This window comes from Uloborus diversus, chromosome 8, assembly GCF_026930045.1.
Source record: "Uloborus diversus isolate 005 chromosome 8, Udiv.v.3.1, whole genome shotgun sequence".
In the NCBI taxonomy this organism is placed as follows: domain Eukaryota; kingdom Metazoa; phylum Arthropoda; class Arachnida; order Araneae; family Uloboridae; genus Uloborus; species Uloborus diversus.
Window position 1 is genome coordinate 156315877 of NC_072738.1, and position 25572 is coordinate 156341448.

The window sequence follows — 25572 nt, forward strand, 5'->3', positions numbered from 1 at the left end:
TCAAATGAGAACAATAAGCAATCGTGATTGCTCAACAAAACACTCACTATTTCATCTTTATAAGGGAATATCTTGCAAACTCGAAACACATGTATGCACTTTTTTCCCGTTTATACTGTAGCAAATATTTTTACTGATATTAATAAGAATTTGATAGCAAGTTCATTCTAAAATGTCCGCTTCGTACCCTAAGAAAAGGCTATAAGTTTATGCTTTCTCATAAGTTGCTACTTACATACCATAAGTTAAAAGTGTTCCATAAATTCTAAAAATAAGAGTTCTATCAATGATGTACATCTTCCAAAAAGTTTAATTTACCTCTTTCACATTACCCAACATTACATTTAACTCAATAAAATGATCAAGTAGTTCTTTAGGTAAGTTAAGAATGTTTTATTTGCATCTTTGCGCTGTTTCGGTGGCGTTGGTAGTCGATCAAGTAGGCATGAGAATGAGAGAACTGTGGCTAACAAGCAAAACTGAATTGAGCGCATAAGTGATGACACCTGACTTTAATGGATCGTAAAAAAGCAAGCGGTATGATGAAAGGAACATTGCTCAAATCGATGTATTGCGACAAATATCGTCAAGCACAATATATCTTCAGCTTCTTGGAATAACCGCGTTAGCTTTTCGTACTGTTGAATTAGAAACATCTTTCTTTGGAATTTACATTTTCGGGATAAATGCAACAGATGCTGTTGGAACAGCTTTTGAAACAGAACATATATTGAGCAGTACAAGACAAAGACGAATTAAGTAGCAGAATACTATTTACAGAAATAAAAAGATCCTCAAATTTTCTCAAAACAAGAGGAACGTAAACTTTGAGTATAAAAGTCATTATGAATCCATTGCCATCTTGTTCTTCAAATCCAGATGAATGCTGTTCAATGCAAAATCCGACTGCAGCTCCTAAGTTGCAAACCTGAATTGAATAAATCCACAAAAATATAGCAAATGATTTGATAGCGTCTTTTTTAAAGTTCCATTGAATTAGCAACGGTAACTTTATAATTAAATTCGCAATGACTTTCGCTTTCAAATGCATTATGACTCTCAAGGTGATAGCCAACGAGCACAAAAATCAAAATAGCACAATCCCTTTAAGGTCATCACCCATCGAATTTATCAAATATCTCGTACCGGCAATGAAGTCTGTCATATATATTGAAACTATGATGCACGTAAAACATTTTGTTGATACATCTCTCAATCGACATCTCAACTTGTTTTCCACTGGTAAAATATCGATTACATTTCATTGGAAAAATCCACCAATAAAAAAAGTTCCCTTGCAATAGCCCGAGGAACTGCTCTGACAATCTCGACTTTTCTAACATTTTGATAGCTTTCATTAGCTTTTCTCACTAACTTTGTTGGAATTTTCAACGTATTAAATTTAGTGGTAATTGAACGTTTTTGCGAAGCGCCCAGGGACATGGCAAGAGGGGGGTGTATGAGGTGTGACCCCCCCCCAGATTTTTTCGTCAGTCGGCATTTTCAACAGATCAGTCGGCAAAAGTATATGAATGGTATATTTTATTCTGTAATCGACTTTTGGAGAAAAAAAATGCAGAGTCATAAAATGAACATAAAATATACCAGGGCTGAGGAGTCGGAGGAAAAATGACCGACTCTAGGAGTTTTAGAGTCTTCGACTCCGACTCCTTTCAAGGTTCGTACTGAATTTCAGAAATAAAATGAAGGACTTTTGGAGGAGTTTTGAAGGAGTAAAATGAAATTTTGAAGGAGTACTAATGGGCTGTCATTAAATGATGTCACACCTTTTTTCAACAAATTCGACATCCTTCCATCTTTGTCACACTTCACCTAACTCCTCCTCTTGTCACATGTCATATTTTTTATAAACATATTGTCACAATAACTGTGTAACGTCACATTTGGTCACCCTCTCTCTTCCCCTTGTCCCAATTTCATGAACTCGTCTCCTACTCCATCACTTGTGAATGACCCTTTTTACAATATCATAACTGCATTTTACTAAAAAATTGTTTTTTTAACACAATCACATAAAGTAGTACATCTACTTATGTATTTTTAAATATTTAAATAATAATCAGACAATCTGACTTTTGCTGCTGAGAGTGTGGTGGAGGAGAGAACAATAATCATAAAACTTGAAACAAATAGCCGAGCATCATTTAAACACGTTTTACTTCACTTGATAAATGTCTTGGTCATCTAATAATATTTTTACCTTCAACTTTAATGCTTCTATTATCAATTTGTAAATTACATCTTTATGAAAAAAAAAATAAATATACGAAATTACTACATTAAAATCACACTCATACAATCGTCCTAGTGACCAAGTAAAGTTGTCAACAAAAGTATTTTAAGTTACTGTTACAGAGGAAGATTATGTAGTCTTGAACTAAAAAAGAAGGAGTTTTGAAGGAGTTAAAACCAAAATGAAGGAGCTTGAAGGGCCTTTCAAAAAAAAAAAATTCCAAAATGAAGGAGTACTGGAGGCAGGGTTTAAGTTGCGTTCAAAAGTTCTTTAGCATAAAAGCTAAAATTGAGGGGAAAATGTTAGCAAAATGCTAAAATGTTACACATTCTCATATATTTATATATGCCTCAGTGTGTTTCATCTCCAGTTGAAAATAAAATTCATATTTCATCTGTGACATCTTTGAAGAAATAAGTACAACAGCTATTTTTTTAAAACATAAAATAAAGAAAGAAAACACGATTGGTGTTTAGAACGTTGCAGTCTCCTCCTCCTAATAAAGCAGTTTTTGGGGCGGACATAATGCCGGATAAGACTAATAGTTATTGAACTTAATTGTAGTTTAAACATCTTAGCTAAGATTTAAAAAAGATTAAGTTGATTATCGCCATACATGCTTCCTTTCTAGGATCATAGATTTCTTCTTTTTTTTTTTTTTAATTAATTTATTTTTTATTTGAGCAAAAAAGCAAAAATGCATTGCTTTATTTTCGCAATTCAGATAGTGTTTTCGCATTATGCGAAAAATGCGACCGTAGCGGAAACCCTGGCTGGAGGAGTTTTGAAGGAGCGTACGAACCCTGCCTTTATGCCAAAATCAGTCCGACTTCGACTTCGCAGGCACTGGCAGACTTAGAGGGAAAATGACCGAATCCGATTCTTGAAAGTCCTTCGGCTCCCAATACCTTTACAGCAAAATCAAACTGACTGCAGTCCTGAAATATATCACTCGGCATAAAGTACGATTTTGCTCAAGGTCGGCATTTGTGTAAAGTAGGCAGAGCAACAGAATTTAAAGAGACAGTAAAAATGGGGCAACACTGGACCAACTACTGTCTTATCTACTCTTACTGAGAAACAAAAAAGTGCCTTGGGGGGGGGGGGGGGGAGGAGCCGTTCAATCATTGTCTAAAACGAATGAAATCTCTTACCTACGGCCCACGGGAAACATCCGGGCTAAGAACAGAGTTGGTGATTTGGAATCAGTGACTGAATAATAAACAGCAGATAAGACAGACGTCACCAACACAACGTAGCCGCCACGTATGCCTCCAACATCTACCCGCCCTAATTGAAAGACCCTTTATTTTAAAATTTCTAACAAATGGGAGGGGGGATGCCAAAATATGCCATATTCAGCTCTGCTGCATTCAGCAAAAATGTAAAAATCATGGTTCTCATTTTTCTGTCTCATATTTGTGACTCACATGTTTCCATATCTAGCTATTGATTTAAACCAGAATTCACTATTTAGGAAATTCTTCTGTTGCTTGCTTTTATCTTACTTCTGATGCATGCTGTCGATCTGTTTAGTACGAGTAAAAAAAATTTACTTTAGCTCTATTCTTTTTCATTCTCTGCTCTACTTCTACTTGGGAAAAAAAATGCTAAGAGAAATATGTGGTACATATAAAACTTAAAATAGTTGTTTCTAACGAAGTTCGAATAATTCCTTAAAACTATACAATCGAGTATTAAACTGTCAGAGACTGGAAAGAGCAAATGAAGTGTTTTGAATAATTTTAATTGTTCTCTACTCCTTGAAAATAATTAAAATCTTTCTTCTCTTTCTTTGAAATTTCTTGAAAGTGCTTCAATTTCATTTCTTATCAAGCGCATAAAATATGAGTTGTCCGAATTGGCAAGATTCTACTTTATAAAAACATGTTTTCTAAATGTGTATATCATTCCTTTTAAAGCATATTGTACTATTAATCGTTTTATGTTTAATTCGGTGCTGTGCTTATCGGTGGTTCGAAGGGATGGATCAAAAATTAAACTATACCGAAAGCAGATGTGAGCAAGTGACAATGCGTGATCTTTTCTTTTCTCTTGGTCTTCCTCTCCGTCAGTTAGTGTCAACGATTTGTCGAACCAAAAACAAATTTTTTTGAACCATCTTAAGTTGTTAAATAGTGTATGACATTAAAAAAAATTAACTTTCCCATTTTTCCCTTGATATTTTTATAATTCCAAACACCCCTTATATGTCCTTAAAATGCAGAATTATACATATATATTTTTCTCCGGGGGAGAAACCCCCGAACCCCCTAAAATTCCGGATATTCTGTAGCCCCCTTAAAGAAGGTCTCTGCATCACTCTCCTGTTGCTCTTACTCTTTCAAAATCAATCGAAAAAAAAAAAAAAAAAGACAGCGGGAGAACTAAAAAGAAAGAAAATAATAAAATTAATCCACATATCTTGATGTATCACAGGGAAAAGACACACATAGTGAGAGATGAAATTTAAAAAGTAGCCTGTCCACCGACATAACAAGTTGTCTGGACTACAAAAAGGGGCCCGCCCATACCTAAAATAGCTTAAGGGCCTGTTGACTAAATCCGCCACTGTATGTATGTATATATATAATTATGTATGTGCGTGGGTGAATTTGGCAAGTTTTATCATTAAAGTCGGCAATTTGAGAATTCTGCACCCCCCTCCCCCCGGATGTAAGAGGATCGATACTTCCCTGGCCATACATCTTCAAACTATTTTCTTTCCTTTAGTTTAACTTCCTAACTTCCTTGAGTAAACTTAGAATCAGGGTTTATTCAACTTTTCACTCTTGGGTTCCTCCGCGATATTAACTTTTTATGTATGAATTCCTCAACTAAGTTCAACTTTTCATTAATAAATTCCTCCGTGATATTCAGCTTTTTACGCAGGAATACTTCTACTATACTGAGTTTTTCACTTGAAATTAGTCTACTACACTTCGCGTTTCACTAAACAATTCCTCCGCGATATTCAGCTTTTGCTTATGAATTCCTCCACTTCATTCAGTTTTTCACTTATGAATTCCTCGGTGATATTCAGTTTTTCATTTATGAATTCCTCTACTATACAGTCAACTTTCAATAACTCAAAGTCCCAAGGAAGCGGCTAAAACCTTCGAGTAATAGGTTTGAGTTATCGGAAGTTCCTTTCCAAATTTTCTCAGGAATATTTTTTTTACTGCATAATGGATAGACTATAACACTTAGTTTGGATAAAATGAATTATTAATACCACGTAAAAATATCTTTATAGATAATTTTCAATTTCATAAAATGGAAACGAAAAAAACTTCGACTTAAAAGGAGTATTCAGGGGTTTGCACGGGGGGCAGGGGGACCTGTTGACCCGGGCCCAAGCCCGATTTAAAAATGGGGGTGAAATATGTGTAGGGACGTGGAGATAAACAATATGGAGGGGTGGTGGAAGTCATTTGTGACGGGCCACAAAATTTCTGTGCACGCCCCTGAGTACAATCGAAACAGAGACAACTTTGTATTGTAAACAGCAAATTATTTTGGAACTGAATGAAAACTTCGAAGTAAAGGAATATTCGAGTCGATCCATGTTATTTTTTTTTTTTACTTATTCTATAAATTTCAGTGACTAATAGTAGTACTCTTGACTAAAGGAAAACAACCCCATTAATGACCATTTACTCATAGCATTGAGAATGAACCACCCTGTAAAATACTTAAAAAGCCAGCCAGGGGTGTGTACCCTTTTGAATACTCACGACCAGGGCCCGATCAAGCCAAACTGGTGCCCAGGTCCTGAGTAGATGTTGGTGCCGCCCCCCCCCCCCCTCATCCCATGAGAAAATCCGCACAATTTTAAAGTCAATGTTTCAGTATTAGAAACCTAATATACTATAAACTACATTTTGAAGGAACATTACTACATTTGAAAGGAAACCTGGGATTTGAATGACAAAGACTTGATAGTCACCATACTAATCGCAGTTTAAAATTGCCTTACCTTAAGATGAAAAAAAGTTAAAAAACAATTTAAAACTAAAAAAAAAAAAAAAACCTTTCTAATTCTGACATCAAAAGTGAAATGAAAGAAGCTTTAAAAAGGCGTCTTTCTGTCTTTAACAGAGGCAAATGTGTCGATCAAATAATCGAAATCTATGTTTGATGTCACAGAATTTTCAATGGTCAATAAGGAAAACGCCTGTAAATTATCCAGAGAAACTCAGCTTCTCAAATGATTTTTGATTCTTTTCAAAAATGAAAAGGAACGTTCACTGGAACAGTTGCTGATAGGCAAGGTAAGAAGAAGCTGCAGGGGTGAATCCACATTCGGAAATGTACGTGTAATGTTTAGTGATCTTATACTTTTAAAACATTCTCCAACAGAAGGGGTTATCTTTTGCAAAAATTTTAAAGTATGTTAATTCTTCGGGAAAATGTTCATCTATGTCATCCGAGTTTTTTTTTTTTTTTTTTGAAATTCCAGAGTTAAGGGACAACAACTTCTTTACTTTACGCGAAATGTTTTTAACTTTATAAGGTTTTGAGCCGATTTTTAAAAAAAAAGCTGAGCCCCCTCTCCCTTAAAATTGAGAAAAAGCGAAAAAAGCTTAAGTGAATTTATGCTAGCCTATTTTGGTGCCCAGGTCCGCGGACACGACGGACCGTGGGTTAATCAGGCCCTACGAAGCCGGGGGGGGGGGGGATTCTGGTGTCTTAGTTGAACATTAGAGTAATCTGGCACGCCTATGCAAAATGGCCTTAATCGATAACACGAAACAGAAACACAAGGTACCAAACATTCAGAAAGTAAATTTCAAACATATACCCTTTCAAACACTATGCACTAATTTACCAGCAAGAGAAAGTGACAACAATAATAATGCAGAGTAACCCCGATTTTAAATTGCCCGTTTTACACGTCATTTCCTTCTGAAGTCATTCTGTTCAGTGTTCATCCATGGAAATTGCTACATAAAATATTGTAAGATTTTACGTCACTTTTTCCAAAAATCAGCTTAATACGTTATTCTTGACGGATCAAATCAAATTTTCTCTACAGGACTAGCATAAACTTTATTTTCTTTTTACGAGTCTTTACTTTCAAGATAAATTCGTCTTTTAGCTGTTATACTCGACAATGGAGAAATAAGCCGAGGCCAAGCGAAGGAATAATTCCCATGCATATACGTCATCTTTTTTTTTTGTCACAATTACTGTCTATCGTTAAATATTTTCAACTTCACCAGTGAAGTGGTAAATTCATCCGTTATTTCTATATTATTTTCCAAGCAATGAAGATTCAGTATATCTCTGAACTTTCAACCTTGGAGAAACGATTTAAGGAGCATCTGTGGTAATTTTAAGAAGCATTTTGAAATTTTGTGGAGCAGCTCAGTATTTTGCATAAAATTCAATTAAAAATGAGAACCATTTGTCTAAAAAATTTTCTAAGCTCTGATAATCGTTTTAAGCACTGGCATGAAAATAAAAAGGCAGCTTTAAACTCCATGTCATGCCTGAAAACGCTCGGCCGGGAAATGTAGAGCAAAATAACTTTTTTTGTGCAGCTCAGGAGTTTCGCAATTTTTGTGGAGCAGCTAGTAAGCCTGTTTAAGCATATTTTGCATGGTTGTTAGCAGAAGCTCAGCTCCTGCACTTTCCAAATAAAGGTGATGTCTATGTTTCTGAGAGTTCAATGTTTTTGGGTCAATTTATATAGATACCATCATTTTATTTTTTTCAATCTATATTTTGAAACATTGATATTTTTAAAAATTGATGTCGCTTCTAAGAAATTTTAGTGTCATTTTCAATTAATTTACAAAAATCATCAGCATCGAACCCAAAACATCAACATCGACGTCGCACCCCTAGTGTGTATGTCATTGGAGTAGCACGGAACTTTTCTAATAAAATATTTTTAAAAATGTCAGTGCATTTAGGTTTAAAAATTTTAAAGGCTAAATGTTCCACAAGCCTGGAGTCAACTGAAAAATTAGAAATAAACATTTTTAAAAATAGAATGAAAACACAAGAAAAGGAAACGAGCTACTATTAAAAAATAAATAGATTTTATTTATAAAATCTTTCTGCACCACAGAACATAAATAAAACATGGGATAAAATAAGCAACATTTTGCATCTACAAAACAATTAAATCTCCATGTTCAGAAAAGTAACTATATATAAAATTAAATGCAATAATTAAATTATATCACAACCTTTGGCAACAATGAAACAAAATGAAGTGCAAAAAATGCTTTACAATTGAAAAACAGAAAGTTACACATCTAAAAGCAAACTATTTACAAATGAAATAAATTTTTAATTGAAACACACACTAAACTAATGATGAAAAGGATTAAACAAAGAAAAGGATGACCAGCTACATTTAGTAATAAAATTTGATGTAATTTGAGAAACATAACTGTGCAGTTTAGAAATTCAAACTATCTTCTTAAAACTTTTTTAAAAGGATTTCCGAGTAAAAATGTTCTAGACTAGATCCTAAAGTATGGTGACAACTTTTTCATACACTAAAACTATAAATGTGTAATCTAAATGCTTCTATTTGCTTAACTTGTGATGCACATACCTTAGTAAGAGCTGAATTTATTACTTATAATGGCTTTTTAATGTAAATATTGTTCAGGAAGTAAAAGAAAATGTTCAACATTTAGTATGAACTAAAATTATTTCTTGGTTATACCATTATCATAATAATAGAATCATAAAAGGAGTACACTACAGTACAAAATGAGGTTGTGTTGTACAAAAGTTGTAGAATTTAGAAAATTAGAAAAAAGAAAATGTTCAACATTTAGTATGAACTAAAATTATTTCTTGGTTATACCATTATCATAATAATAGAATCATAAAAGGAGTACACTACAGTACAAAATGAGGTTGTGTTGTACAAAAGTTGTAGAATTTAGATCCCCCCCCCCCCCCCCCCCCATAAAATATCAGAGAAAGTTGCAATTAAATAAGCAAAGCACATAAAGAAGTTAATTTGGACGGATACAAAAATGCATAAAGCTTCTAATAATGTTTATCATCTCAGATTTTATACATCAAGGTTATCTTACAAGATAGATATATGGTCACCCAAAAAATGAGAGAAAAATTCTTTCACACAAGAAATGCTAACAGTACTTCAGGCACATAAGTGGTAGTCACATACACAACTTACAAATCTAAATATTTATAATTTACAGTAACAGTGATAAATTTCTATATATACTTTGATGCAGTTATTAACTACTTTAAATATATATGGCATAAAGTGAACAATATGACTAAATTTGAAATTCAATTTTAATTTCAAAGTTCGTCATTTTGATATGCATAGTTTGATGACATATACAGTTAAACAGAAACAGTTTCATTTTTCTCACAAATAATTACTCTGCGGGCAAGATATTTCCAATGGTAATCTCAAAATATTTCAAATTTAAACAGTCATCACAAAAGTTCAGATATATTTTATTTTAATAGCATTAACATTCTAATTCTATAAAAAAAAAAAAAAAAACAGTATCACATCACAAAGATTTCTCTGGCGATAAATGTAAAATTAAATTTTACATCTACAAAACACTACAATCTATATTGGAATGTCAAAATTTATCAAAACTAAACTAATTATACTCAGCATACATAAAATGTAGTCTCAATGACGATGCTCTTTACATTCCCTGGTACGCTGAAACGTTTACCAGTTCCATTGAAAATACAAGTGAAGGTTTAGTTTCCATTAAGATGTATTTTTGAAAGAGAAAATTGCATTTTGAAACTGCAATACCTTGAATAAAAATGCTCACTTTATGAATTGTAACATGTTTTGTTCTGTTTTTACTAATTTAGAAACGAAACATTGATGCACCATCAATAATCAGTATTTTGATCTATTCTTTGGTACATGGTTTTTAGTCATATTTTGTTTATTAGTGTTTCATAGCATTGATGCTTAAAAGAGACTAGCTAATAAAGTTAGATGAATAGTTGTCAAGTACACATTTTAATAAAAGCTGTTGTTAGTTTAAACTACTGAAAATACAAAAAAAAAAAAAAAAGAATTGTGTATACTACTGTACACATACATACATACAGTCAGTAACAACAAATAACCTACTTAAAACCTACCGTAACCGAATATTTTCCCATGAACCTAATGTTAAGTATTCCTGGAATAATTTCCATGTACAATCCAATATAACTAACCTGTTTTTGCAAATATTTTGCTAAGGAAAATTTTGAATAAATTAAGGAAAAGTTTAATAACATGAAAAACAAAACTAAGTTTTTTTAGTGGGCAATGTTGGAAGCCCTAAGCAGAGGAAGCCTGAAATTTGAAGGTGATACTTTACCCAGCAAGCACAAGTCAAAATATAGCCCCTTGTTCAAAGAGTAATAGGCATTTTGAAAATCCAATAGCGGCTTGTTTTGTTCTTAATTTGTAAAGAGACACAAAAGTGTTCCCAAAGTACTTACAGCAAACAATCTCCTATTATGGACATTTTCAAATAGGGCAGGAAAAGGGGTGCTAAAAACAGATTTTGTAATTTAACTATTTACATTTGTTAAATTTCTGTGCATAAATATAATATGAATAATTAATTACAATAATATTTTGTTTATAGAGTTCATTTCAAAAACTTTTTACAACTGAAAATCCTTATCTCCTTTAAATAGCTACTGCTTTTATTAAGATTTAGACACTTTTTATTAGTTCGCTAAGCAAAAGAATATTTCCTCGCATAGGGAAATATCACACTCAAATTGCGTATTATTTGTTGGAAAGGACAATACTCCTTAAAGCGAGGCTGACAATACATATAAAGCCAACATTAATAAAGACATTTACATCTGACAAAACAGTAAGGTTTATAATTGCAAAATAAGTGTTACAAAATAAAAAAAGTTAAACCTGTTAGGTCTAGGACAATTTTTTTTTTTTAACTTTTCTGCTCATTTTTATATACTATGGGTACATTTAAATGGTGTCATTTCGAATTTTAATGATTCCACTGGTGGAAAAAAGTTGACAGAAATCAATATGCTAAAAAGAAAAGGCAAAATTTTGAATTTCAACTTTTTAACAGTTTTATAAATACCAACTGCAAGTGATATATTTCAATTTTTGTTGGAGTACTAGACAAGGGATGTGATACTAGAAGATAGCATTTTAAAAACTCAACTCCAACATTATTAAATCTTCCGTACATACATTTTATAGTTCCTGCAACAATGATAAATACAAAATTTAACACGAACATTAAATCAAACATTCTAGACATGGCTTGTACTATATATCACAATAAATTTTTTACATATAACCATAAAACTGTACAAATAAATAAAATATTCTTCAAACATATTAAGTAAATAATTTTGGCCATTAAAAAGCATCCCTACAATGCTCAGTAGTTTTATGTTACTTCTGGACAAACTTTAGAGGACACTACTTGTATTTGCATTACATGTTTCCCAGGAATCTCCTTGACTGGACACGAATTTGATTCCTAGACACTGGACATTATCTCCAGGACAGTTGCCGCCATTTTTTGATATTGACGAATTTACCGTAGGAGGTTCAGTTACAGATTGGTTTCTGACATAAGTTGGCGTAGTATCGTCAGGTGGGCGGTAAGAACAATATGCGATGGAGAAAAAGACACAAGACAAAAATTTTACCAAGACAACTATTGTCAGAATATTCTTACTCATGACTTCATTGTTATAAAATAGGCAAGATCCTTGCTTAGAATCACAAGAGTCTTGCCAGAGCATACAGCTTTGATCAATTAACCAGCCGAAAAGGACCGGAGCCGGAATTGTTCCTAAATGAAAATAAGAAATACTATAGAACAGAAGCATTTTCTTAATAATAGCAAGTTACCATTCTATGCAAATATAATGACAAAGTATTTAGCTAAATCGAATAAATTATTCAAAGAAAAATTTATAATTCAAATGCAATAAGTGTTAAAAATCGACTGTTGCCATGAGGTAAAAAATAAAATGCAAATGACTCCAGATTGTATAAATTTGCTACAGTGGCCACAGCTTATATGAATCACATTTCTTAACAATTTTGACTCGATAAAGCGGCTGATTCAATAAAACGGCTCATTCAATAAAGCTAGATTTTGTTCTGTTTTTATAAATTCGATTCATTAAAGCAGCTGATTCAATTAAACACTGATCAAGTCTCTGCAGTACAATCAAAATTTTTTATAACGCTCCCCTATTCTCTTACCCCAATCCTCTATCCTCATACTTCCAGGAAAAAAAGGTGAAGGGCTACATGCAGATGTCTCCAAAACTGATTCTGCTACAAACATTTTCCAAGGGAAAAAGCATCAATTAAACCTTGCTTCTGGGGCAAAAATTTTGACACAGCGAGGGTTTCAAAAAATAAATTTCGAGATAACTATAGAAAATACATAAGAGTTTTAAGCAAAATGCAGGGGAATCCCCCCCCCCCCCCAAAGATAAAGGGTTGCGAGATAAGGAGGTTCGAGACATCAAGGTTTGACAGTATTACAAAACTTTAAGTTATGCAACAACTCTGCATTGCAAGTAAAAAAGCCTATGTTTTGTAGAGTATTTAACCTCACCAGCTAGTGTTATTTGCAGCTATTGCAACAGATTAGATTTGAAATTGAATCTACCAGGCTGTATATTATTTTGTTATATGTTTTTGGGGGTTTACTCCATAAATTAAGAAAACAAATTGTTCAGGAAAAAGAACATATCCAATATTTGACATTAAAAAATTAAATATGTAGCATATTAATCAAAACATGATGTAAAAGACGAAAGATTAGCACGAGTTTTGAAGAAAAACCAAAGCATTAAAACCCAATGTATAATATTAACATTAGGTAAAAATTGAACAATATTAACAACTTTCTGTTAGTGTAAAGCCCAACATTAAATACATTTTTGTGTTTTCCCGCACGTTTTTAAAGCGGAATTGTTTGCATTTGCATGGCACCTGACCTCCTCATCACACATTTCTTTGATGTCATGCGACAAACATAATTTGGATGATTTTTTTTTGTATCAAAAATTGAAACAGTCAAAGTAAGACTAAATGTTTCAACCTAGTTCTACCAAAACTAAATATATTTTGCATTAAATTCAGCTGATAAAAACATTCAGTTTTATTTTCTGTAACTGTAAGTCTTGCCAAATTAGACTACTAATTCTTTCTTAGACTGCCAATTCTTTCTAAATTGCAACAGTAAAAATCTCTTCAGGACTTTTCTTTTGTGGATTTTCTCACATTAGACAAAAACATGCCAACTATAATATCAGCAAAATAGTTTTTGATTTGTCATCTTATACACCGGTAGACAATTACTAAGGACAAATGGCCATAACAGTGATAGCAACCACAAAATGGAAGGCAAAGAAATGTGCATAAGTGTGAAACTTTTGGATTGCAGACGTTGTTTGACGCTAATAAGTGAAAAAGGATTCGACTTTTAAAGACCACCGTTGTTCAAATGCAGAGTTTGATAGTAAATAATCAGGGTTTGTTGATTTAAATCAAGTGATTTTTTTTAAATCAATTGATCAAATTTAAATCAATTGATATGAGTAGAGTGATTTTTTTTAACAAAATCATTGATTCAAATCAGTTGATTTATTTTTAAAAATGAACTTTGCATTTTTAGAATGTGTTACTCTAAACTTAACACTGAATTATACAATCTTAATTACAACTTACCAAAGATCCTACATAGATCCCACATTCTGTATGTGTAACAGATTCAGACTCTTGCAATATTGCTTTTATTTCAAAATTACATTTCAGAACAAAATAGAAATTTACAGTTTTACTTATACACTATGAATAATATAGTTAAGGAAACACATTGTTCAACATATTATTTTACACTAGAAACGTACATAATGTTGGAAGAAACCTCACCCTAAAGCAAAGCATAAAATAGAATCACATCTTATGTAAACATTATTGCATATTTAGAGAACTTATCTTAATTTTAAGAGAAAGGTGAATGGATTCTCATAAGTATCAAGTATATTATGTTTATAAATGTAAAGCAATTAATATGTACAAGTTTTTAAAGATTTAAAATTAAAATTTCGAATTCAAAGGCACATAATACCGTCATTCGTTTTTTAATTCTTCTTTGATGGAATCAGTAATTGATTTTTTTTTTTTTTTTTCAAAATGTTTTAAGAAGCCTAAAGAAGTGCCTAAAGAAGTCATTTCAATCCAAGAAGATATTTGCAAAATAACTTTAAAAAAAGTAGCTTATAAAAAATGCAAAATGAAGTAAATCATACGAATCTCTAGGCAAAATCATATTAATTGAAACTGCATGTAGTGTTTACATTTTTAAGAACAATTCAGTAACTGCTTTGATATAGCTTCGCAAAGAAGTAGCTTCTGAATTCTTCAACGAAACGAATATATTAAAGCTATAATTTTCTAATTTACTTAATATTTTGTAGTTAGAATACAAATTTATTTAAAAACTGGAATGAGGTATGGGTTCATTTAATAACCTTGTCCTTGTGTTACAACCATTATGAAAATGTTCCTAATGAAAACCCCTCATTTTACAGCATCTCTGTGAAATTACATAGCATTTAGTATTTGATTGGCTTGAAGTGCTCAAGATAATTTACTTCCACATTCAAAGTAGAAAAGTTCATAGTATTTATACATTTAAAATTATATTCATTGACCTTAAGGGGTCCTGAAAAAGGGGGGGGGGCGAACACATTTGTAAAAAAAAAGTAACGAAAAATTTTGCTAAGAAAAATTGAAATTAAGAGGGAAAAGGGGGAGGGGGGCTTTTCAAACTTTTGGGTCCATCCAAAAATTATTTTCATATCCGTCTCTGTGTATGCAGTATGACGCCTGCAGTAGATAGGTACACAGCGCTATTGACAAAAATGAACCTCCGGAGCACAGCAACTGGGGCAGCAAAGCAGCTTCCTGCTGCTACTGGTAAGAGAATATCCCGAAAAACTGTAGCCAGCTGCTTGCATGCAGTAGGACTGTAAGCCCGCTGGCCTGGTGTATGCATCCCCATTGTTTACCTAAATGATTCTTCACCCAAGAAATTAAATTGACAAACAATTTCAAAAACTACTTTACATACCAAGTAATCTGACAGTCATCCATTGAATTCCCAAGGCAAATGATTTCTGAGATTCAGCAACACATCTGCAAATGTAATCGAAAGGTTAGATCTTACAAATAAAATCAAAACATAAAGACTTATCACAAATTTGAAGCATTATCACGCATCAATCATTATTTTTAGGGTATTTTTTGAACAGTTCAAAAAGCATAACAAACTAAGTGAATATTTATTTTATTTTTTTTCAAAAGAATTTTTCAAAAATCTTGTAGTTTATGAAAAGCTAGCATTTATTTCAAAATTTTCGAAGATTCTAGATCGGCGATTCTCAAACTTTTTAGGCTGCAGAACCTTTAGCGATTTACCTTTACTTCATGGAACCCCAGTATTGTTCATAACAAGACAAAATGTTAACTACCTGGAAGTCGCTGATAAAGACAAAAAATTGTAATTGTATGCTGTCATTTTTAATTTTTACATATTTAATATAAAAAATAATTTGAAAAAAGTGTTGGATTCATGTTTTCGAATTTTTACGATTTGACGTGTTTTTAGGTATGTGTCTGCGGTTAACAACTTCTGTAGAAAACCTATCAAGATTTCAATTAAATTGCAAGAAAAAAAAATGTTTCTTGCTCTTAGTATGCCTTACAGTGCAAAAGCAGCACGTCTGGCAAGGTTTTTTTTCATAAATTCAATTACTAAGAAGCTGTTCGGGGGAAAAATAAATGTATTTGCTCACTAGATGATCTATTTTGCATAACGCATATAAAAACCCTTTTTGGCCCTAGTTTTTAATATAACTTGAATGATGGATTAATAGTACAGAAAACTTATTTTTGTGCCATACTCTAAAACCGCACTGATGACCATTGCTGAATTTTTAGAAAGGCAGCTTAAGCTGCGAGCAAGAGCTTTTAAAAGCATTAAAAGGAATCCGAATGTTAGGACTATCACTAAGAAATGTTGCAATCTCTGGGTGACATGCGTTTCTAAACAACATTAATATCATGTAGTGCCAATTGTTAAAAAAAGTTCCACTGGTTTAGAGTAATCGCTGTTCATATGAACAAATATTTGATTTTATGTAATATCCAATTCATGGTAGAACCCCTACCTTCCTTTGGCCCAAGGGTTCCACGGAACATACTTTGGGAAAAGTAAAGGAATTGATTAGTCATCTCACATGAACCCGGGACTTAAAGAATTTTGAATGTACAGTGGAATTTTCTTAATTGGATCACCAGTTAATCAGACCAGCCATTAATTCGGTCCTAACCTTAAAGAATCAAAATAGATCCCATTACACAAGCCTAATATCACAAGCCTCACTTACAAGGACCAAAAATTTGCTTAACTGGAACAAAAACACGAGAACAAATTGGAAAAAATACAGAAATTGCCCGCTTGAAGCTTGTTTTAAGTAGGTCAACCAATTTGATAGTTAGTGCAATAAAAATCAATAGTGGTTCCTTGTAACTTTCAATTAACACCCATCGATATCAACAAGAACAATGAAACTCCCATTGCATGGCGGCACTGCTCCAGCAGACTAAAAAAAGTCAATGGGATTCCAAATTTCTTCTGTTAGTTAACACTTTCAAAAATATAATTTTTTTTTTTTTTTTTGTAATTTTCATTTCAATGAAATTTTTAATAGCTGGTTATGACTTTTTAGCACTTATTCTTTCATTTGGTTGTTGAATTCAATCATACTGACTGAAAGGAATGTAACACATTGTTGAAAAAGTGTAAAAAGATTCTTCGCCTTATTTTAATATAGTTTAACTGAAAAATATTCGTAAACAACATTTTTTCTCCTTTGCATGCTCGCCATACACAGTACAAAAGTAACTAATACCGTGTTGATTTGAACACTTTGTTGAACGAGTGTAAAAAGATTTTTCGCTACATAGATTTAATTTGAAGTGAAAAATTTTCTAAATAGCAATTTACCTTTATTCTCACCATATATGTGGGGCTCATAATAATCATAACGGCACTTAAATGTTTTGTGTATAGCATGTTCAATCAAGCTACACAGGTCCTGTTTGCTGATAAAATCTTAACAATTGCAATAATCTTTTTAATTCCTCAAAAGAAATTTGAAGTAAACATTTGAAATATTAATTCTTTTTATTGTTTATGAATTTAATTAGCAATGCTTTTGTCCAATTAGGTGTATTATTCTTGGTCAATTTGAAGCTTTTTATTGACTTCCAAGTAGTTTCACACATTTTTCGCACCCAAAACCATTGGTTTGTTTGCTACAGAGGAGGGGGGGTGTCATTCCTTAGCATGACCCCTCCCCTAAAAAGGGTAATCTGTATCCGCCCCTGCTCATAACGGTCTTTACAATACATGTATGACTACATCTCAGTACAAGTACAACCATCGTAAGTTTTAAAATGACAGGGGTGTAAGTCATAAAATTACTTTAAACAAGTCAAACTTTTCATAAAAGGTGATGCATGACCAAAAAAAGTTACCTTTTTAGATACAAATACTTTTCTTGAAATTAAAATTTATGCAACACCGAATTTCTCAAATGTTTGCAAAAACTCCAATTAAGCAAACCTATGTTAGAATGACTTATCTGCTCTCATTCTAACCACTACCTATGATTAATGCTTTGTATTTCTTATGCAGGGTTCATACACTTGTCGTTAAAAAAATTTCCCAACTTTTCCAGGTCGTTTTTCAGAAAAATTGTCTAAAATAGTAAAGGGGAAGACCTGAAACTTTTCCCTTTAAATTGTTATTTTTTTAAATCTTGGAATTTGCTTTTTTTTTCCCCTCTTTCTCAAAACGTTAAGTTTTTTCTATGTTTTAAATGAATGTTACAATTTTTAACATTCATTTATGACTAGTTGAAAACAATTCAAATTATTTTAACCGTTTCTTCAATGCCACCTGTCATGCGTAATATTGGCATTTGCTGTAATCCAGCAGCAATCTTTTAGCATCCTCTTTTAGTTTACAACACTTCTCTTTATTTTCTTCTTACATATAAAAAACATGTTAAGCAAAATACAAAACTGCTTTTTAGTATAATTATGATTTGTTTATTGTATCGATCCGCATACCATATGCATATTCACAAAAGTCAACCAGGGACATTCAGAAATTTTGGGGCCAGTCACAAATTACTTTAACAGGCCCCCTCCATATTGTTTATTCCTACTTCTCTTATATATATTTCACTCCTCGTTCTAAAAATCTCAGGGCCCCTTCAGGCTTAGACTCAAGCCAACAGAACGTCTTTAAACACTTGCTATTTGGTGAAAGCTTACCAAGGTATAAAATGTTGTGCCAACCCTAGTGAAGTGGATCAGGTAAATACCCAGCGGGTAGGTAAATATTTTTTGGGTATTTACCCAAAACCTGGGTAAATACCCAAAAACTGGGTATTTTTAAAAAAAAAAGGAAAAGTGAATTTTTTTTTTTTGTTTAATCTAAATATGAAATACAGTAGAACCTCTCAATAAGGGACACTAAGGGGACCGAAAATTTTGTCCCTTAAATAGAGGTGTCCCTTCTTCAGAGGTACATGAAATCATGCATGCAGTATATTGACTCAGTATAACTTCGTACCAAACAAACTATTAGTATAAATCATTTTCAGCATTTTATTTAAGATAAAATGCTGAAAATGATTTATACTGAATGCAATTCAAAAGTAATTAATTTTCAAATGTTATTCTTTAAATAATTAAAATTTAATAAAAAAAAATTGCCAATGGTATAGTTCTGTTACATACATGAATTATTTTGATACATGAATTACTTGTTTGATTTCATGCAATTTCAAATTTAATATGATATAAATTTCAACTAGCGTTGACAATTCAAGTTTTTTTACACGAAGCTATTCGTGGGTCGTTTATTATCCTTCGGCTGTTAGCTTACTTGAAAAAAATACTAAGAGGGGAAAACATGCATGCACATTTAAGCAAGAAGTTCAAGTGCATCATATTTGTAAACGTTAATCTCTAACTTAATTCCAGGAAATTCAACACTTTGTATGATGCATTTGTACATTTATTGTTGTAAGTTTTCTCTGTAACTGTCCCTTAAATAGAGTGTCCCTTATTCAGAGGTAAACACATGGAGGTTCCAATTCAAAGGGACTGGGACCAGAAAAAATGTCCCTTAAATAGAGGTGTCCCTTACAGGAGGTACTACTGTAATTGGTAAAACTGATACATATGTATTACACAGTTTGTAATATTTTTTACTGAAAGACTTGATGAAATTTTGAAAGAAACATATCGTGAATTTTTTTTTCAATGTCATAATTGGAGAAGTTTAAGCAATTCAATGAACTTCAGGATTTCAAAATCACAGTCTAGGTTAGTCATATCCAAAATGAAAAAAAAAATGGAAGCACGAGGGATGTTTGGAAGAATAAACTGAGAAGTTATTAAGACTATGATGCTATTTATTTTACTGCTGTTTAAGTGATAACGTGGCAAATATAGAAACAGTTTTCACATTAATAAGCAAAAGAAAAAAAGAAAGGAAAAAAATATTGTTTTCTGTTGTCTTGCTTATTTGCATTTGCTCACCGTACTTCATGATGAAAATTTATTCAAACTATTTTTAATACACGCAATTAGTGATGTAGGGTGGAAGGTAAATATATTTTTAGGTATTTATCCGAAGACAGGGTAAATCCCCTAGTGATTGCGCAATTTGCAAAAAAAAAAATATCGGTGATATCAAAAGATGATTTTCTTTTTAAAAGATAAACCGTAAAATGAAAGATTAAAAATATAAAAATTTATACATTATAATTTTTTTAATTAAAGGCTTAATGAAATCTTATCAAAAAAACTGTCAGAATTTAGAATGAACTATTTTAGACTCAAATTCTCTTCTTTTTAAAATACCATTTTGGAATTTTATTTTAAGAATCATTCCATCAGTAACGCAGGATTTTTGAGACAGTATCAAAATTCCTTACTGCTGCAAGTGCAGCTACCTTTAATTTTTCTTTCCCATTATCAGTTCTTTATCATTTTGAAACAAATCTCAGCAGTTTCTTTCCTTTAGAATTAATTAAAAAAATTTTTAAACATCTTCAAACACATTTTACTGAAAAAGATTGGTCAAGTATTTTTATGCTAACATTTATGTGGTACTGCATTTATTTTTAGTATTAAATTGTTTTGTTTTTTAAATTAAAACGTTGCAAAACAGCTGTAACCTCTCTTTTCTCACACTCAATACAAATGCTTGAAATACAATAAAAAGAGAAAGTCAAAATATTGAAATTAAATAAGCGAACTAAGGACTGATACGTTGAGCGATATTTCCTTACATTTTGATGTCATGTAGAGACATATTACTGGGTTATAAAATACTAGGACTTAAAAAATTGATGTTTGCTTTTTTTTCATAACCAGTTAAGCTTTTTACTTTTTGTAGAATGGCTTTTGATATCTGAAATTTGGCTATCAACATTGATTAGTGTTGAATGTAATCGCTTTCTCCATTGGTTTAAAAGAAAGAGCTGTTCTTATTGGAAGAGACATTTGCAGCTTTCCACGGAGTTCGCAAAATCTCTTCTTTAATCCACCATCGGACTTAGGAGAAAGCTTATTGCTATTTGAGAAACATCATTGGATACTGAAAATCTGCCCTCTATTCTATTTAAAGAGCCGCAGTCTGTTTATCAGGGCTTCACTACTTTTCTACATGTCTTGCTGTATGTGTGTCCCCATGTTTTGTATTAAACGTATTTGTTTATGTTCAGCTGTCTGAATCTCTGCTTTACACAACCTTTCAACAATTAGGCATATCCAACACATTTAATGTGAATATCATATTAGATTGTTAAGTTGTTTCACACAATAAATCTTTAAATATGTGATCAAAAAGAATTTTTGGGCAAAAATTTATTGTTTTGTATGTGATTGGTTATATATATACACATAGTGGAATACATACAGAAAAGTATTTAAGTTGAATATAAATGTTTGAAATAAATACCCATTTTGGGTATTTACCCCTGAAAATAAATACCCAGGTATTTTACATCACTAGGCAACCCATATCAGACCTGCCAACCTTAGTAAAAAAAAAAACTGGAGATTGAGTCAAATTTTCAAGGGAATAAAAAAGGACAATTTAAAACGACCTAATTTCTGGAAAAACATGAAATACTTCAAGCTTAAAATACGCGAATTGAATACATAAATTTAGTATCTTCTCAGATTTCTCAAAAATCTTTTAAAACAGCATGCAAGTGGCATTATATTATCTGCTTAACATTAAAAAAAAACTACCAATACAATTTATATTAGTGTCATTAGCACTAAGAAAAGATAGTCATTTTAACTACAGTTTTAATTAGGTTAATGCGATAAAAATTAAGCAATTTTAAAAATAAGGGCCAATTACATCCAGGAATATTCTACAGCAGAAAATTAACAATAAAGCTTCTATTTCACACACATTTTTTCGGAAAGGGAAAAGGGGGGTGGGGTTAAGAAGCAAGGGATGCGAAAAATACAGTTTTATTTCAGATCTATCGGCTTTTCACAGTGTAACAATTCAGGAAGTTATTGGAAAAAGATCAAATTCAAAGTAGATGCTAACAGATTGCTGCCCAATTGCACGCCATGTGCTAAAATTGCATAAGCCTAATTTCCATATGCAGGCAATAGATCGGTTGTGCCGTTAGGTATTGGAAAGGTCCACATGCTATGGAAACGCCATCTCCATCTCCATCTATTGAGGCTCCGAACTATTTTCTTTTTACACACAAAAATCTCTATTGATTTTGAAACAAATGCAACAAAATAGAAATCTAAAGAAAAACGGGAGAAATTGAAACTAAAACGTAAAACTGGGTGAAAAACTCGAAAAACGGGAGAGTTGGCAGGTCTACCATTTTATACTTATGATTCCCACTTGTAGTGTTAGAAGATCTTCCCTCTTTTTGTGCTTTTTTTCGATGTGAAACCTCGATTGAAGTTTATTGCCAGCACTGTTTTGCCTAAAAATTTAATTTTTTCCAGGAAACAAAAAAAAATCAATAAATAAATAAATAAAATTAGATCTCATAGTGCAAAATTTCTTGGAAAATAATGGACAGTATTCATGTGACGTCACTGCGGGTCAAAACCGGTACTGCAGTGCATTGTGGGAACAGTAGCAGATGAAAATCCGGTACTACAGCGTATAATAACACTTGTAATTATTCGGCTTATAAACTCTTTATATTTAAAAATGAGAGGTTTTGTAACTTTTTTACTAACAAACGTTGTAAAAGAATGATGAATGATTCATTTAATATGAAATACTCTCTTTATTATCGTATTTTCATAGGTTTAAGCCTCTTTGGTTCCTCATCAGAAACATGGTGAAAACTTGAATTCTCGTTCTACTTCTCTCTTTTCGCGGCATTTCTCACGCAGTCACAAGTCTGTATAAACCCTAAATAAAACGAGTTTCTTTAGCACTACTAACACTGCGTAGCTGGTCAAAATACCCGCAGACGGACAGCTAACGAGACCGTTGCAAAACCATGAATAAGGTCCATTGGGAAAAAAATTTTGGGAGCAAAATTGGAAAATGACCCGATACTTTTGATTCATTTTCCCTGAAAACTCCAGGTTTTCCCAGAGTGTACGAACCCTGATTATATATATATATATATTTTTCAAGTTCAAAAGGAAGTAAAAACTGCTAGATTACCTTAAAGTAGCTGATAAGGATGGCATGCTAACCAAAAATGTGAAGAACATGCAGAAGAAGATTACAGCCAAAAATAGAGGACCGTGTAAGCACATGTTATCACATTTTTCACGGGTTGCTTGGATGGTATAATTTTCACCTCCAAAAGTCATATTGATGCCTTCACTTTCTATACATTTGCATGAACCATAACCCTGTAAAAATACAAGTAACAATTTCAGCAATATTTTCATAGATACACCTTATGCATATGTTACGGGGGAAAAAATATAAAGTTGTATCCATAGTTATAGAATTATCTATTCCAACTGGCCAAAACTTTTAAGGTTTGAATTTAATTCTTTGAATTAGCTATAGATATCTGACTTATGGTGCAAAACATTATGAGAAATCAGTTAATGTAACAAATATTGAAGAAAAAAAAAGATATTGATACTAAAGCAAAAATTTAATTGTAAGGTTTTAAAAACCTTTTCCAAGGGTGCAGTTGCGTCTGAAAGGGGGTATTCTAGTCTAAATACTAAAATTTAAAAAAATAGATTTTTTTTTTCATATTTTCAAAGTTTAGATCTCCAAGAATAAGCCTCTAAGAGGATTTATGGAAATTTGAAATTTTTTCAGACTTATAAATTCTTTTTACCCGATATATACCTGACAAACAACCATCAAGCCATGTACATGTACAGTGCCTTGTACTGTGATTTTTTCAGTGTTAAATTCAAATTTTAAATATAAAACGGATAAAAGAAAGTCAAAGAGGAAGTAATTTGTATCTAGATAGACAAAGAAAAAGCCAGCAAATGAGATCAACAGCTTAACAAATGCTTCGAGGTACGAGCTTCCAAAGCTTCAAAAAAAGGCAGAACTGCTCTTATGGCTGAAAGATCTGCCAAAAATTTAGCTTTTGAGGTATGGGAAGGAACAATGTATAAGGCAGGGATAACTGTTCAAAAAAAAAAATTAAGTATAGCATACCATTAAACCACTCAGACTACCTGAAATGCTACTGCAAACTTTAAACGCGTTTTTCTCGAAACTACTTTTTTCAATAGGGTTTACAAGATAGCTCAAGTTCTAATGCACCAATTTATTTGAAATTTGGTACAGATTTTCTAAAAACAAAATTATTTCCACCTAGAGGTTTCTGCAATTTTTTTTACTATTTTTAAAAAATTATCAAAGTTGAAAAAAGGAGCCAAAAATGACCTTTTTTCCCAAAAGGCACCATTTTATGAATATTTATTTCAAATCTGCTACGTACAGATAATTCTACATCTTGGTTTAATAAGAATCAACTTTAATTTTATGTTTCAGATTACTAGGAGGATGAAAATCTTGTCAACCAGTAGACACCTCTTTTTCTCCGAGTCCCCACTTAGCCGGCCTTTACTGATTTCAATCTTGAATTCCCATCTTGCTCCCAAGATGTCACTTGGCGTTTTGAAGAGGGATCGGGAGGCGAGGGGGTTCAGTCCTGGATCTTGCAAGAAGCTTAATTAGGTTGCTATTGGGTTCAGTCCTGGATCCAATAGCAACCTATTAGCTTCTTGCAAGATGGAATTGACCTCCTAGTGTTGCAATGGGATAAATGTGCCAACAGTTATGGTGACTATTTGAATTAATAAAATCGTAACTGTTACCTTAGGCTGGTGACCACGTTTCATTTGAATGCCCCTTATAGATAGCCCTTTAAACGAAGAAAAGAGACTTAATTTTTAAATCTCAACCGCAAAACAGAGAAAGACCCAATAGTGACTGCTACATTAGAATCATTTTTCAACAGTGCAACCAAGTCTTAATGTAACTAGAGGAAAAGCGTGGAATTTTTCTCAAAATCGATTTTCACCACACATTTTAGTCAACAATTAAATTTTTAGCTACCTAAAAACCTTTAGAAATTTCAAGAGAGAAAAAAACTGACCTTTTTTTTTTTAAATTTTAAAGTCACTTTTAAAATATGAATCATTGTCCTGTTACCTTATCAAAAACATGACTTCTAAAAAATTGGAAAGCCCCTGCAATTTGGAAAAAATATTAAAAAAAAAAAACAGAAGATATGAAATTTTTCTTTCCTTCCTTTTTAATGTCTGAGATTAACTGCGATGAGTTTTTAGTTTTCAATTCTGAAAATATTCCTGCTACTGAAATCTTTTTACAGACTGGAACTTGCAACAATTTACTGCTATTTTTAACAATATACAGTTTCTAAAGGTCCTAAATGATTCTTTCAGTAATATAACTCATCAAGTAAGTTGAGAAATTTTCAGAAAAGTCTTATTTTTTAAATTCTTCTCAAAATCATTTTCCTTAGATTTTTGAGAAGAGATCTCAGTGAAATGATTTTGAATACCTCAATTAAGTGCAACTATTTAAAAAAAATTCATGCGGTATAATGATTTACCATTACAAGCTGAATCAAAGGAATTTTTGTTATTCTTTAGGCAATCTAAAACTTTAAATACAACAAAATTGTTTTGAGTTGTATTTTTTAATTTCTTAGCAAGA

General features: G+C 32.1%; 1 protein-coding gene across 1 annotated transcript in view; it reads right to left on the reverse strand.

The window, feature by feature from the left end:
- Positions 1–11459: 11459 nt before the first annotated feature.
- The window catches only part of LOC129228696 (solute carrier organic anion transporter family member 4A1-like), a 35149-nt gene continuing 21036 nt past the window's right edge, over positions 11460–25572 (reverse strand). Inside the window, 3 exon segments of the mRNA XM_054863380.1 lie at positions 11460–12075; positions 15382–15446; positions 23068–23261. Coding sequence (XP_054719355.1) covers positions 11687–12075; positions 15382–15446; positions 23068–23261 — 648 coding nt within the window. The 3' untranslated portion in view covers positions 11460–11686.